General features: G+C 41.6%; 1 protein-coding gene across 3 annotated transcripts in view; it reads right to left on the bottom strand.

Moving 5' to 3' along the window:
* LOC110838979 (ATP-dependent DNA helicase DDX31) overlaps positions 1 to 11,887 on the bottom strand; it is a 108,157-nt gene extending 96,270 nt beyond the window's left edge. Inside the window, exons 1-9 of one of the 3 annotated variants that reach the window (XM_087353039.1) lie at positions 11,684 to 11,887; positions 8,760 to 9,011; positions 8,040 to 8,306; positions 7,411 to 7,631; positions 6,929 to 7,322; positions 6,617 to 6,676; positions 1,864 to 2,054; positions 989 to 1,049; positions 824 to 911 (exon numbers count right to left, since the gene is read on the bottom strand). In XM_087353039.1, the coding sequence (XP_087209165.1) occupies positions 824 to 911; positions 989 to 1,049; positions 1,864 to 2,054; positions 6,617 to 6,676; positions 6,929 to 7,322; positions 7,411 to 7,631; positions 8,040 to 8,306; positions 8,760 to 9,011; positions 11,684 to 11,764 (1,615 nt within the window). In that variant the 5' untranslated portion in view covers positions 11,765 to 11,887. The remainder of the gene's footprint in view (positions 1 to 823; positions 912 to 988; positions 1,050 to 1,863; positions 2,055 to 6,616; positions 6,677 to 6,928; positions 7,323 to 7,410; positions 7,632 to 8,039; positions 8,307 to 8,759; positions 9,012 to 11,683) is intronic. The other 2 variants (XM_087353043.1, XM_087353030.1) reach the window with 2 other exon arrangements.
* Positions 11,888 to 12,601: the final 714 nt, after the last annotated feature.

Genomic DNA, 12,601 nt, shown 5'->3' with positions numbered 1-12,601 from the left:
TGGCTCGAGACGAAGAGCATTTCTCGTATTCCCCGTGGCCTTGTTTTGGAACAGAAAACCCGGAAAGGTCATGCCTTTTAATGCCGGGTACAGAAAGTTTCTCAACGAGGAAAACGTGGCTGCACATCCCTGGTGCGTGTAATTGCGGCGGGCAGGTGAATTGCAACCGCATGACTACACAAGGCTGAGGCATAATGAAAAGATGGGCAGTTCAGTTTATCATTGGTTTCCGGTGTGCAGTGGCTGCTTCCGGCACGCAATGCGGTCACGGAATCAACACAAAGAGCGATTCTAATGGCGGCAAACAAACAAACAAAGGAGGTGGATAAAAGGAACCAAAGATGCTTCATTTATGATGAGCCCAACTGTGCCACGGAAACAGAACTGTTTCACGAATTAACAGGGTCGCCAAAGTTAATTTATTCACAAAAGTATTGCAAACTGCAACAACTCGCGACATTCAAGTGTTTTTCTGCTATCGCTGTCCTGTCACCTGCACTCCTGCTTCGCTTTCTGATATTTCCGCTTCGTACTCAACATTTTCGGCTTTCGGTAACGAAACGCGTCTAGTGTCGAGAATTAAACATCGCTTCGGAAAACAATGCACCCTGAAGAAGGATAACGCAATGTTAGCCGAAAAGTTGACCCAGTCTCTAAAGCCAAGGTCGTACACTGAGCTCCGTTCGCAAAAAAACCTTCAGACAAGAATTCCACTTCGTACTGTTCGGGCGTTCATGTCTTCTGGGCTCGAGACCGAGTAGACCAAATGTCGTCAGACAGAACGCGAAACGCTGGGATATAAGATTTAATAATTTGTTCTCACCCTTGCAGGCCAGGTCATGCAACCGCGTCTGTTCCAATACCGCGGTTTCAAAGCGTGCTTGAAGCCCAGTCGCAGTTGCCTCCACAGACTGAAAAGAACAGAACGATGAAATGCACTGCAAAGCACAGCAACTTATGCGACAAGCACGAAATATGGGACACTTACCGGGCCACTGTGAGCATCTCGCAGTTTCTTCAAACAGACGTCCATCGTCTGTTCTTGCAACCTGTAACAAACACGACATTCAGCAAGAGAGGAAAACATCTCTCCACAGTTGACATTAACTTATTCAGACGTCAAACACGAATGACAAAAAAAATGTGGATGGAAGAGAGACAGAGGACATGGGAAAATGAACTCATTTAATGGGACACAGCGGCTAGCACGTAGAAACCATAAGAAACCTTTCCTTCGGTTCATAAAGAGTAAGGAAAATTGTATGAGTTTCAGCTATTCAAGTAGAATTCTGCTGTACAGGGTTAATTACATTTACGTGGAAAGTCGCTGTTTTCATTAATAAAAACGGGCCACTATGAACATTTGGTGTAGACCTCTCACAATGCAGAGCTTTTTCTTCTGGAACCACCTTCTCAGATATTAAAGAATCAGATCTGTGAAATGTCCTCAGAAGTACACGTCTGTCGCTAACTTCAAAACAAATAATTTGTTCTCAGACTTTGCAAACAGTACGTTATAGCCACTCGGGGTCATCTGATAACAGCAGCAGAACTGGTTTCTGACGAAGACTCTGCTGATCACAATTCGCATTTAATTAGTGCGTTAATTAAAGAAGAAAGCTATCAGCTACAGAAATAATGGTAGTGTAATCCAGAAAAACACGATTTAGAAGATGAGAGAATAATAAAGAACAATGAATACATAGATCGAGGGCGCCTGCATTATCTTATAAGGGCACTCAGTGCTTCGACTTCGACTGGGTTTTGAAATCCTTAATATTTTGAAGCTACTGACTTCACGCTACGCGCACGAAACGAATTTTAATTTTCATTACATGTCCGGCAAGGAAACTGATTTGTTACCTGATACGTCGGTCCTCCAACTGCCGAATGAACGGAACCTCACTCGGCGTCAGAAATAGCAGTGCAGCTCCGGCCGTGCCTACCCTAGCGGTGCGACCCACTCGGTGGACATAATCTTCGACGGTAGAAGGAGCTGTGAACTGCACTATCCAGTCCACATGGGGCAAGTCCAGGCCCCTTGCTGCCACGTCCTGTCAACGGGGTGACCACAGGACTGTTATTTCCATTTTTTAAAATCAGATATTTTTTCTTCTATAAGATTCAGTCCAGGGGTTCTCAGCCCGCGGCCCGTGTATGTGCAACCGGAGAACATTTTTCTAATACCCTGCCACTCCATACAATTAAATTAACACTTTGGGCGGGGGGCGGGTATGTGAATTTCAAAACAAATGAGACCTGAGAGACCTATCTGAATATTACTTGAGCGAAAGCAGTGTGCAGTGCCCCACTAATGAAAACGATATCGATATGTAAACCTGTTTGCAATATTAGGCATAGTTTATAAGAATTTGAAGAAAAAAAAACTGCCATGGCATCCCAACAAAGTGTCCTGATACATAAATTCGCGGCCCGCGTGTCTATAGGAGCGAACGTGGCCGGGGTCCCGAAAAGATTAAAAACCGTTGGTCCAGACCGTATGAAACTTCAGCAGCAAACCTGAATGCGACTCCTCTTCCACCAAAGGTGAGAAGGTCGAGTGGCCTTCAACACTGAGGACTAACGAGTCATTCTCCTAGCCAAAAGACAGATATATGAACGAACTGATGCAACTTACAGGATTCGAAAAAAGAAAACACGTATTTCATCGTAACTCTTCAACGTATCGTTTCATTCGGAAGCAGCCGTCTCCAAATGCAGATTGATAGTTCAGTTTCCGTCATAACGACTGAGTCTAGATGAAGTTCTGTCCATAAGATTGACATGGGACTTCTGTCAAGGAGGCCTGGGGGAGTTTCTCCGGCTTTTCCCGCCAAATACCGGACTTCCTCTGCACTACCTGCGCGACGCGCTAAGCCGTCTGTGCCCGGAGGCTGGCTGGCTACCCACAGCGACAGAGCGCTGCTACATTTCTGCGGTTTTCCGGTGCCAAAGCCTAGTCCGACGGTGTATCCGCCCAACACAGACAAAGTTCCCTTCTTTACCCATTTCGAAAAATGTCAGAAATTTGTCATGACGGATTGGATATTTAATTAAATGAACACTTAGAATTGAGGTTATACAGTTTCGGATGAAAACGTGATTAATGAGTAACGAATTGCAAAGGCTGTGGGGATAAAAAGTCGTTGCCTACTTTACGGTAGTTTCTACAAATTTTACAGAAGGGACTGAGCAAAACCATGAAAACCGTCAGACAGAATAAGCGGACTTTGGGCAGACATCCGAACCCGGGACTTTCCAAAAACGAAGAAGAAGTTCTAACCACTCTACATCGATTAAACGGCAAAGACTCGAACTTTCTTCTGAATGCTCAGTTTTGTGAGGCGTCGGCTTATCCTTCATGGCGCAATGTCTGGGCACGAATGCACCATTACGAGTGGAAATTTTATACACTACGCGCCGAGCCTCTAAACGACACAAGTACAAGTTTACTCGGTTAGCGTCAAATGCCTTAATCGGAAGATTTAAAGCCCGGTACGTCCACAGCTCGTGTCGTACTGGATCACCAGAAAAATATTCTTCTTCCGTAGCAATGAAGAATCAGTTGCCGTGGCCTGTTTCAAGGAGGAGGGGTTCGCGTGATGGTGGTCCTGCCGCGTGATGTGTGAGGCAGCAGAGAGGTATGGACAGCCAAACCTATCAGCGGGACAGCAAGCACGTGACATGGCAGCCCAGCGTTTAGAATTACAAAACGCACTGAACAGTAGGGAGCACGAATTTGTGGGAACCTCCCTAATAAAATCTCAATTATTTTAGGCACGAATCAGACCCCACCGACTTGATTTATCGCGTTTCACGTAGCGCCGTCGAGTTGCACGCTGTACGCCTACCAGACGATGTTTATGGACGAATAAAACGCCTAGTTCACAATGAGCCGAAGGTTGCGAAATTATGAACGCCACTTAATACAATTAACTTATCACTCTGTGAGATCTACGGCTCTGATGACGGTGAGGACGACGATTATGTACTTCCGGGATGTGACGCCATGTAGACGGGAAGATGGAAACGGCTTATGGCTGTCCGAAGCTTTGGTAACCTGGATGTTTGTTACAAAGTCCTACTTTAGCCACGTCCATACAACTTCACATTTCGTTCTGGTATATCATATTACCGCCACGGTGGTCTAGCGGTCAGAACACTAGCCTTGTAATCCTGGGGTACCAGGTTCAATTCCCGGTAGTGCTCAGATTTATAACTTGTGTTGGGCAAGACCGTGGTCTAGGCAACACGGAGTTTTCCTCCGGGGGCTCCCCGGTTTCTCCGTGGCATCCCAACAATTACTCCATTCACACACAGAAGAAGGCAATGGCATACCACTTCTGGATCATCTGCCAAGAACGTATATGAACAGGTCCCAGTCCGAGAAAAGGATGGAAGGATCCTGTTCATATGGACCTGTCGTCAGACAGAACACTAATAATAATAATAATATCATATTATCCGCCAGTCAGTAAACGGATCGTTAAATTTTTCGTTCACATTTAACAGAGACCATCTCCATTATAAATGTTCGCTAATCGGTCTTCATTCACCGATCTTCTGTCCCCAGTTTCGTCGTTTACATTCAACGTCGAAGTTGTTTATTTAAGAAGATATCGCAATCCGACGCACTTGTATTGACAGGGTTTTATTTAACAGGTTAAATTCTTGCTGGATACAAATATAATTATCATCTATCCTATACAGCTATAAGCTACTACAAGGACGTTTCTTGGTCCTTAACTTTTAATTAAAGAGTCAGATATTTTTATTTCGATCGATTTTATTTATAGCAACGTTAAAAGAAACGGACACGAGGTACAACTCTTCTGCAATTTCCTTGAAAAAATACGAGTTTTAATTTTATTACCCATCTATTTACTGGTTTAGTGACTTTCTTGTTCTCTTTAATACGCATTTACATGCACGTACGTAAAATCACACAGTCTATTATCAAAATAATACTACAGGATTTTAAATAACATGTAATTAGGCCTACATAAAAATCCAAACCCAACGGAACAGAAATATGTATGATTAATACATAATTGAACGAGTTAAATGAACGGGTCATTACAGCGGATGAATCGGTCTCCGTAAAGACCCGTTTTGCCCATCTCTAGAATCAAAGAAAAAAGAACGCCTGTATTTAATCACGGGTGCAAGGACATCGTCTACCTGAGCAGTGACACTCGTCTAGACTGACTGGCAGGCGCCTGGCGCACGCACCCTGCCCGCTATTTCAATTTAATATCCGTTATTGCGCCAAGCAGCCCCGGTGTTTATAACTCCCCAAAGACTGACTATCCTGGCTGACGTTTTCCTCAGTCCCTCCAACCAAATGATGAGTCATTTACCTTAAAATACACCGAAACAACTTTCTTCCAAATCATTGCCAATTAACCATCCTAAAACTGTCACAAAGAAACCAGGAATCATTATTAAACAACACTTGTGAAGCGCTCTTAAAATACCAAAATGGCGATCGATACGAGGTTTTGTTAACATTTGTCTACACATTCCAGGTTTGGTTAAAATCAGACCTGCCGGCGTTTCTGAGCGAGAACGCAACACTGGGGAATCCCCCCCACCCACGCAAAGGTCATTGACACCAGACAACTGTGACGTGATTGGCGCGGCAAGACTCCGTACGGCTCACACCAATTACAAGCGAACATTCACGAACTGAAAATCTAAAGGTGAAAAGTTCGCACTTCAAGTTGGGTACAGCTGCTCCGACGACTAAACACCACATTACAAATACGTACTGAGGCGTGGAGGTAAAACTCCACGCATCGTATCCTTGGAATTAAGGTGGGAATGGTCAGATCATGGTCAGGTCCCTTTGATGGGAGGCTGTGGCCCTACCCTAGAGAAGAGACCCATTTCGAATGCATCATCTACTGTGATACGCTGTTACGGGCTGCGTGCAACAGACCTGTACTTCAGTTAGTACAGCTGTGCTGTCGAAAGACGGCAACTGAAATTCCAGGCATTTTTCTTGTCTGATTATTGGGTCATTTAACGCGCTCTTTCAAACGTCGATGTTATAAATGTACTGAGATGGGAATATAACGAATAATAATTTCAAGAAACGTGGTCGTTGCCTATTTAAAGAAAAAACCCTTCTCTGGAGAGAATCAAAACCACAAAAATCATCAGCCAGACGGCTGGGATTCAAATTTGCTTCCTCCAGAGTACAAGACGGGAGTGTTGCCTCCGGACTAACCTGCTAGCTACTCAGCTCCAAAATATAAAATAACACATCTCACTCAAACCTAACCTAACTTAACCTAGCCTAACCAAACGTAAACTAACCGAACCCATACGTCTCAAGTAGCCCCCTCTTTTGGAATGTAATTGCTCTGACCTATGAATGACGTTTATCTATAAGCGGCTTCAAACTAACATGATTATGGTAACTCAGTTTAATAAAGTTAGGTAGATAAATGCCTGATAAAGGCCTATCCTCCATCCATCTTGGTTATTGGCCTAACAATACCAGACAAAGAACAGAAATTTTGTAACTTTCACCAATTCTTTGTATGAAGCAAAGTCTACAGTTCTGAATGTCATACAAATTACAGGAACCGAAATATGTATTCAAACTTACCGTGCAGAGAAGAACACCGGAGTCAGCGGCTCGAAATGTTTTAAACACATCCGTTCGTTCCTAGAACAGACACGCACGCACATTCATGTCAGAGCACATTACTACAAGCACTTTATATGTTTTAATACCTGAGGTTCTTACAGCAGCAAGAATGTAGACGGCCGTCTTCTGGGTTGTAGCGCTGTGTAGTCTGGTAGAAGTATATTGGCCTTTCAGGGATGCTAACTCCATGCTGATGGAGGAGCTACATGGCGCTACAACCCAGAAGACAGCCATCTTCATTTCCAGTGCTGCTCAGTGCATCTTGCATACCTGCTGGGTCATACTGCCATGCAGTTTGAAGAACTCAAAATCCACCTGGTCAGATTCACCCAACACCAGTGCCAGGAGCTCAGTATGGAAGTCCACCATATCTTGTGTTGCGCAAAATATCAGCATCTTGTGCTGACTGCTCATGTTGCATTTCCAAATGATGAAGGCAGACAACGTCACCAATCTTAGTTTGGCGGGCGTCAGAACATAGAACTGCGTCAAGCTCTCTGGGATCACCATGTCATTTGCTAGGGACTCATCGCCCGCAGCATCAACAAACACTGGAGACTTCAGTGTCAAACCTGCAAGCCTCTCCACAGCACTTGACAATGTTGCAGACAGCAGCACTGTCTGACGACTTCCCCTCTGCTGTGAATCAAGCGCCTCGATCAGACTGAAATGAGCATATACAGGGGTCACGACCATCTCCCAAAACACACACACACATGATCACTGCAATGCGGATGCAACGCTGCACACACCTGGCAACATCCTTCTCATAGCCCATGTCAAACAATCTGTCTGCTTCATCCACAACAAGCCAGCCAACTTTATCGAACTGCAGCGATTTTGTATGTTGAACATGGTCCAGCAGACGTCCAGGCGTACCAATCAGCACAGTGATGCCTTTCCTTAAACGAGCTTTCTCTGCCTTGCGCTTCTCCCCACCAACGAGGTATCCAGGAACAATCCACGTGAATGGCTACAAACAAAGTTTACACTCAACTAACCCCATCTCAACATTACAAATAATTCTAATAAGCACTTAATAAAGCAGGGAGAAATAATTAATGACATTAATGTTGAAGATTTCTGTCTTCTGGGTTGTTGCGCTGTGTAGTATGGTCGATGTTTACCAACGTTTCAGAGGTCATACTGCCTCCGATGAATCGCCCTGATGACGGAGGCAGTATGACCTCTGAAACGTTGGTAAACATTGACCATACTACACAGCGCAACAACCCAGAAGACAGAAATCTTCATACTCTACGCTGTGAAAACCTCAAATCTGACATTTATGTTCCTTCAGATGGTAAACAGATATGAAGACAAGTCATAAAGATTGTCTACATGCACTGATTCATCGACACAATTCTGATTATGTACTTACCTTCACCAATTTGACAAACCACTCGTACGTCTGCAGAGCCAGCTCTCTGGTTGGCACCACTACAACAGCCTGAACTCCATCTGCCCTTGATATTTTAGGCCTCACGGCCTGCAGAGCCTCAACAATTGGCAGTGCAAATGCCAACGTCTTGCCACTCCCAGTCTGAGACCTGACCAACGCATCTTTACCAGACAGAATCACAGGCATGGCCTTATGCTGCACGGTCGTAAGCTTCTGCAGGCCCAGGTTCTGATCCAGGTTGGACACCTGCAAAAGAGCAGGCAGGTGCCCTAATGTTCCACAAGAAACCACGTGACGGATATGCAACTCCAGTCAAAAAATAATGCTCTTCAACTGTCTCAACTACCAAACAACTTTCTTAATGATTATGTTAACATAGCAGCAAGACATAAATTCTGCCATGCCATACATTTTTCTGTTGAACACAGGGTTCTCAACCCACACGTGGCCGACATGTCTTCCGTAGTACTGTGTCGCCCTGTATGATGACAGTCACCTGGTATCGGGAAATGTGTTTGCTAATTTAGTCAGAATTTCCAGTAATTAGAACTGAGTAATTGCTGCTTAATGGAGAATTCCAAGTCAAGAACTAGAATAGGCCACCCTTACAAACAATTTGAACGGATGCGTGTGAATCACTATAGGCCAGATAACATAACTCCTGTGCATTCTGTTCAGATTCTAGCCTGCATCACTTACTGTGAAGGGATGTATTGACAGATCTTTGAAACTCTGTGAAGAGAAGACAGGCTCCAAGACTGGTTTCACAACACGGTGGGCAAATGCAGGGATGTCCGGATTGTTGACAAACAACGAGGAAATCCATCCCTGTGGCTTTGAATCAATGTTCTCTTCAGCTGTCTTCTCCCTCACAGATGGTCTCTGTCTCTTTGAAGCAATGGCAGGTTCAACAGGACTTGTGCCATCAAGCTTCCTCTTTAGCTCCTTTGCCTGTGAGTAAACTGCATATTAGGAAGGAGCTAGAAGCACATTATCGCCCTAAGAGTTGCTACGCAAATAAAAGACAAATTTAACAAATGGAAAAACACATAGATCCTTCAAAACTTTCAGCATTCCATTAGAATAAAATGAGGTGATGGAGTAAGTTACTCATTCTTAACCTCAGAATGAGATGACAACAGGTAGCTTCACACTCGGGTTGATTTGCTCCAAGGAATAGTCCCTTGCACCCATTAAATAGGAGAGTTGGTCTGGAAACAACAGTGCCTTCCAGGATGCAAAGACTGGTCATCTACTGCACCACTTTCCTGGCCCAGGTATTATAGTTCGCACTCAGCACAAAACGCAGAACACAAAGTTCATACTATATCCTTACAATAATTAACACAAGCATTATTGCTATTATAAAGACGTCAGGAAATAAAGTTTACAAACTACATCCATCTAGGTCTGTGCGTGTTATAAGTGATTTATTCTTGCAAGGATTACACAAAGTGAAAAGAAAAAAGAAGGATGATGGTGACTAGGAAACTGTAAAAATAAAAATACTGATCTTACATTTGTCTGTGGACACTAAAAGAAAGCCTCGGGAAAGCAAATGATTTGCCTGAGATTCAAACCAGAAAATTCTAAACACATTATCAATTTCATAGCAACACACAAAAACAATAATAATAATTAAAACAGCAACAGCTGATTAGAAATGGTATAAGTAGGATTAAAAACAAATGCACACCATTTAAAAACTTGTGTGAGAGAATACACACAGGAAAATCACAAGACATAAAGTTATATTTCTGTCAAGAAGGAAATGGTACCTGAAATGTAAAGCTTCAGTATGAACGGCGGTAACAAAAGTAATATGAGGGTGTTGTATACATTTTTACATGCCGATGACACTACCCTTTCCACACACAATAGTTCATTCTTCAACAAAACAGATATTCTGAGATGTGCATAATGCCATTCATTTTAATAAGTTTACATATAATCATAGACACACAAATCAGCATTCTACAATATGATGAAACCAATAAGAATGCCATAATGAACACAAAAGAACAAATCAGATGTGACTCTGTGCGCAACAATTATAATTCTTCTGAATTATTGTTAATATGTATGATGTCTCAACTATGTAATACATAACCTGATTAATAATAAGAAACATATTTCATCATTTGTTGAGATTATACTCCATTAGATCATCACTGAATGCAATAATAACCAGCAGTTTTCAAATTCCAATGTTTGTTACAGTGCAGTTTTGTATTACTAAATATTTATCACATGATAGTATTTATTTATTCAAGGTCATATTTGCATCTCTCAGCTGAAAATATTTTATGCACATGTATTATAATTACAAAAGCATCCCACATAAACAAACAAGAAAAACACAAAGATGTAGGAAAACTAAATTCAAGTATTACAAATGAAGGAGAATAAGTGGATACATTTTCTCTTTATGATCAATTGCAAACTTGCACCTGTGCTTCACAGACAAGTTTACATGTGACACATAGTAAGTTAGATCAGTATAATGTTCAGACTCTCAATGCTCTTAAATTGTTGCAAAAGGATCAGATTTTTGAAAGACAGAATAACAGCAAACAAGCAAACTTCTTTTATGCATCTTGAAACTCAAAATGAATGCAGCAATACCAAAAAGTTCCCTTAAAAACAGACAAAGGATAAAATGTAACAATATTTCAGTCAGACACAACAAAACAGAGCATCAAGTAGTTTGATGCAAAATTGTGGCTACATCAAGACTAGCGCCTGCTCCATACTGCAAAAAGTCTGTACATTTACTAGAATTTCCACATCATATGCTACTAATATCTAGGTTAAGTTAAATTTAACTTGTTATTATAATTTCTTCAAACAACATTTGGGAATAAGTAATGCGCTTGAATCCATTTTAAAACTGGACTATTTGGAATAAAAATATTTTTGGCTCAAACTTGGCTTGCATCCTTCACACACAATTTCACCAGAAAGTTGTAAGTACAGAGAATCAAATGCAGAACAAACATTGGGCAGTCAAAGTCCCCTTTCCCTCTATAACTGCATCTGACAAAGAACTGATATGGCATACATATCACTTCTCTGCTCTTAGGCAAGTGAGCTTATTAATTTGAAATAGCCAACACTTACCACACAGTTCTTACTTTCAGGCCTCAGTGAAAGTAAAGTTCAACAGTTTAGGAAGCATAATGTTTTGCAATTCCACATTTTGTGCAAAAACTATATAAAGAGTTAAAGGCATGTTGGTGTCAATACATTATGAATGGCATTACTAAGCCAGTATCATAAAGCAAATCTTCCATATTAGTGACAAAGTATAAGCTAAAACACTTATAGGTATCCACAAGAACCTTCTTAACTGTTTTCGTCACTTCTCAAGAACCCTAATTATTCTACCAGATGATTTGTATTGTGTGTTGATTTTTTTATTTTATTTTTGCAAAGTATGTCATGTCAGCCCATAATTGTTTACTTATTTAAATATTTAATTTGTATTGCAGTTCTAGTAATCATATACAGATATACTAGCTTTACGAACTACGAATTATGTAACTTTTAACCCATTAAACCACGCGAATTACAGTTAGGTTATAATATCATGCGAATGGAATATATTAAACCACCACACTTACCTTACGTGCATCCTCCCGTTTTGGAGGAGAAGCATTAATATTTAAACATATATCAATCGAAGTATCTTCTGCCATTGTCATTTTACAATATAACTATTTTCACAGCACCCAATTCCATACGACTTGCAGAAAACGTGATCTTTTACATACAATGTCGCCAACTGAATCTTCCGTACCTCCAGAGTATGTAACATTTACACTCTTCATACTTTTTACTTTTCGAACTAATCACAGTAATCAACATCAAGAACCAACTCCAAGTGTAAAAATCAACTTGATAATTGAACTCTCTGTTCGAAAGAAAAAATTTCCTTAAGTGCAGTAAGCAATCAGGAATGTTGGCAACGATATAGCAGCACAAAACAAGAGAGGGGACATTTTCGTGATCGATTCTATAATGGCGCCAACTTCAAGTTGGTGCAGGAGTATGCAGGCCCTTAATATATCTTAATTTTGTGTGGGATTTGAGGTTCACACGGTGGTGAAGATCAAGAGAGTTTATTCCTCCGTAACGCTGGTAAATACTTCCAAATCCTTTGGGCTTACAACTCAGAAAACCATTATCGACATATCGAATTGCAGTTTCGATTAATATTAGGCATTCATGAATCTAAAAACGTAATATGGCGGTCGACGCCTATCACTCAGATATTACGTAATTAAATAAAGCGAGTAACTAACACGTAGCCTAGTAAGAAACGATATTGCTGGTGAAATAGTTTTAGTGAGAACAGATCCAAACCTGTCCAAGGCCTGTCCTTATCTAAATCTGTCCAAACATTTCCAAATCTGTCCGAAACCAAACCTAACCCAACCCAACCTAACCAAACCTAACCTACTACGACGAAATGTCTACGCTTTAATGCGTTACGTGTAACAAGATAAGTAACAAGTCACTGTAGAGTGACAGTCAAGACA

This window comes from Zootermopsis nevadensis, unplaced genomic scaffold (genome assembly GCF_977971745.1).
Source record: "Zootermopsis nevadensis isolate Lab colony 2312 unplaced genomic scaffold, Znev_1.0 Znev_ptg000002l, whole genome shotgun sequence".
In the NCBI taxonomy this organism is placed as follows: Eukaryota; Metazoa; Arthropoda; class Insecta; order Blattodea; family Termopsidae; genus Zootermopsis; species Zootermopsis nevadensis.
Note: the sequence above shows the minus strand (reverse complement) of the source record. Positions and strands in the feature narration are given on the sequence as shown.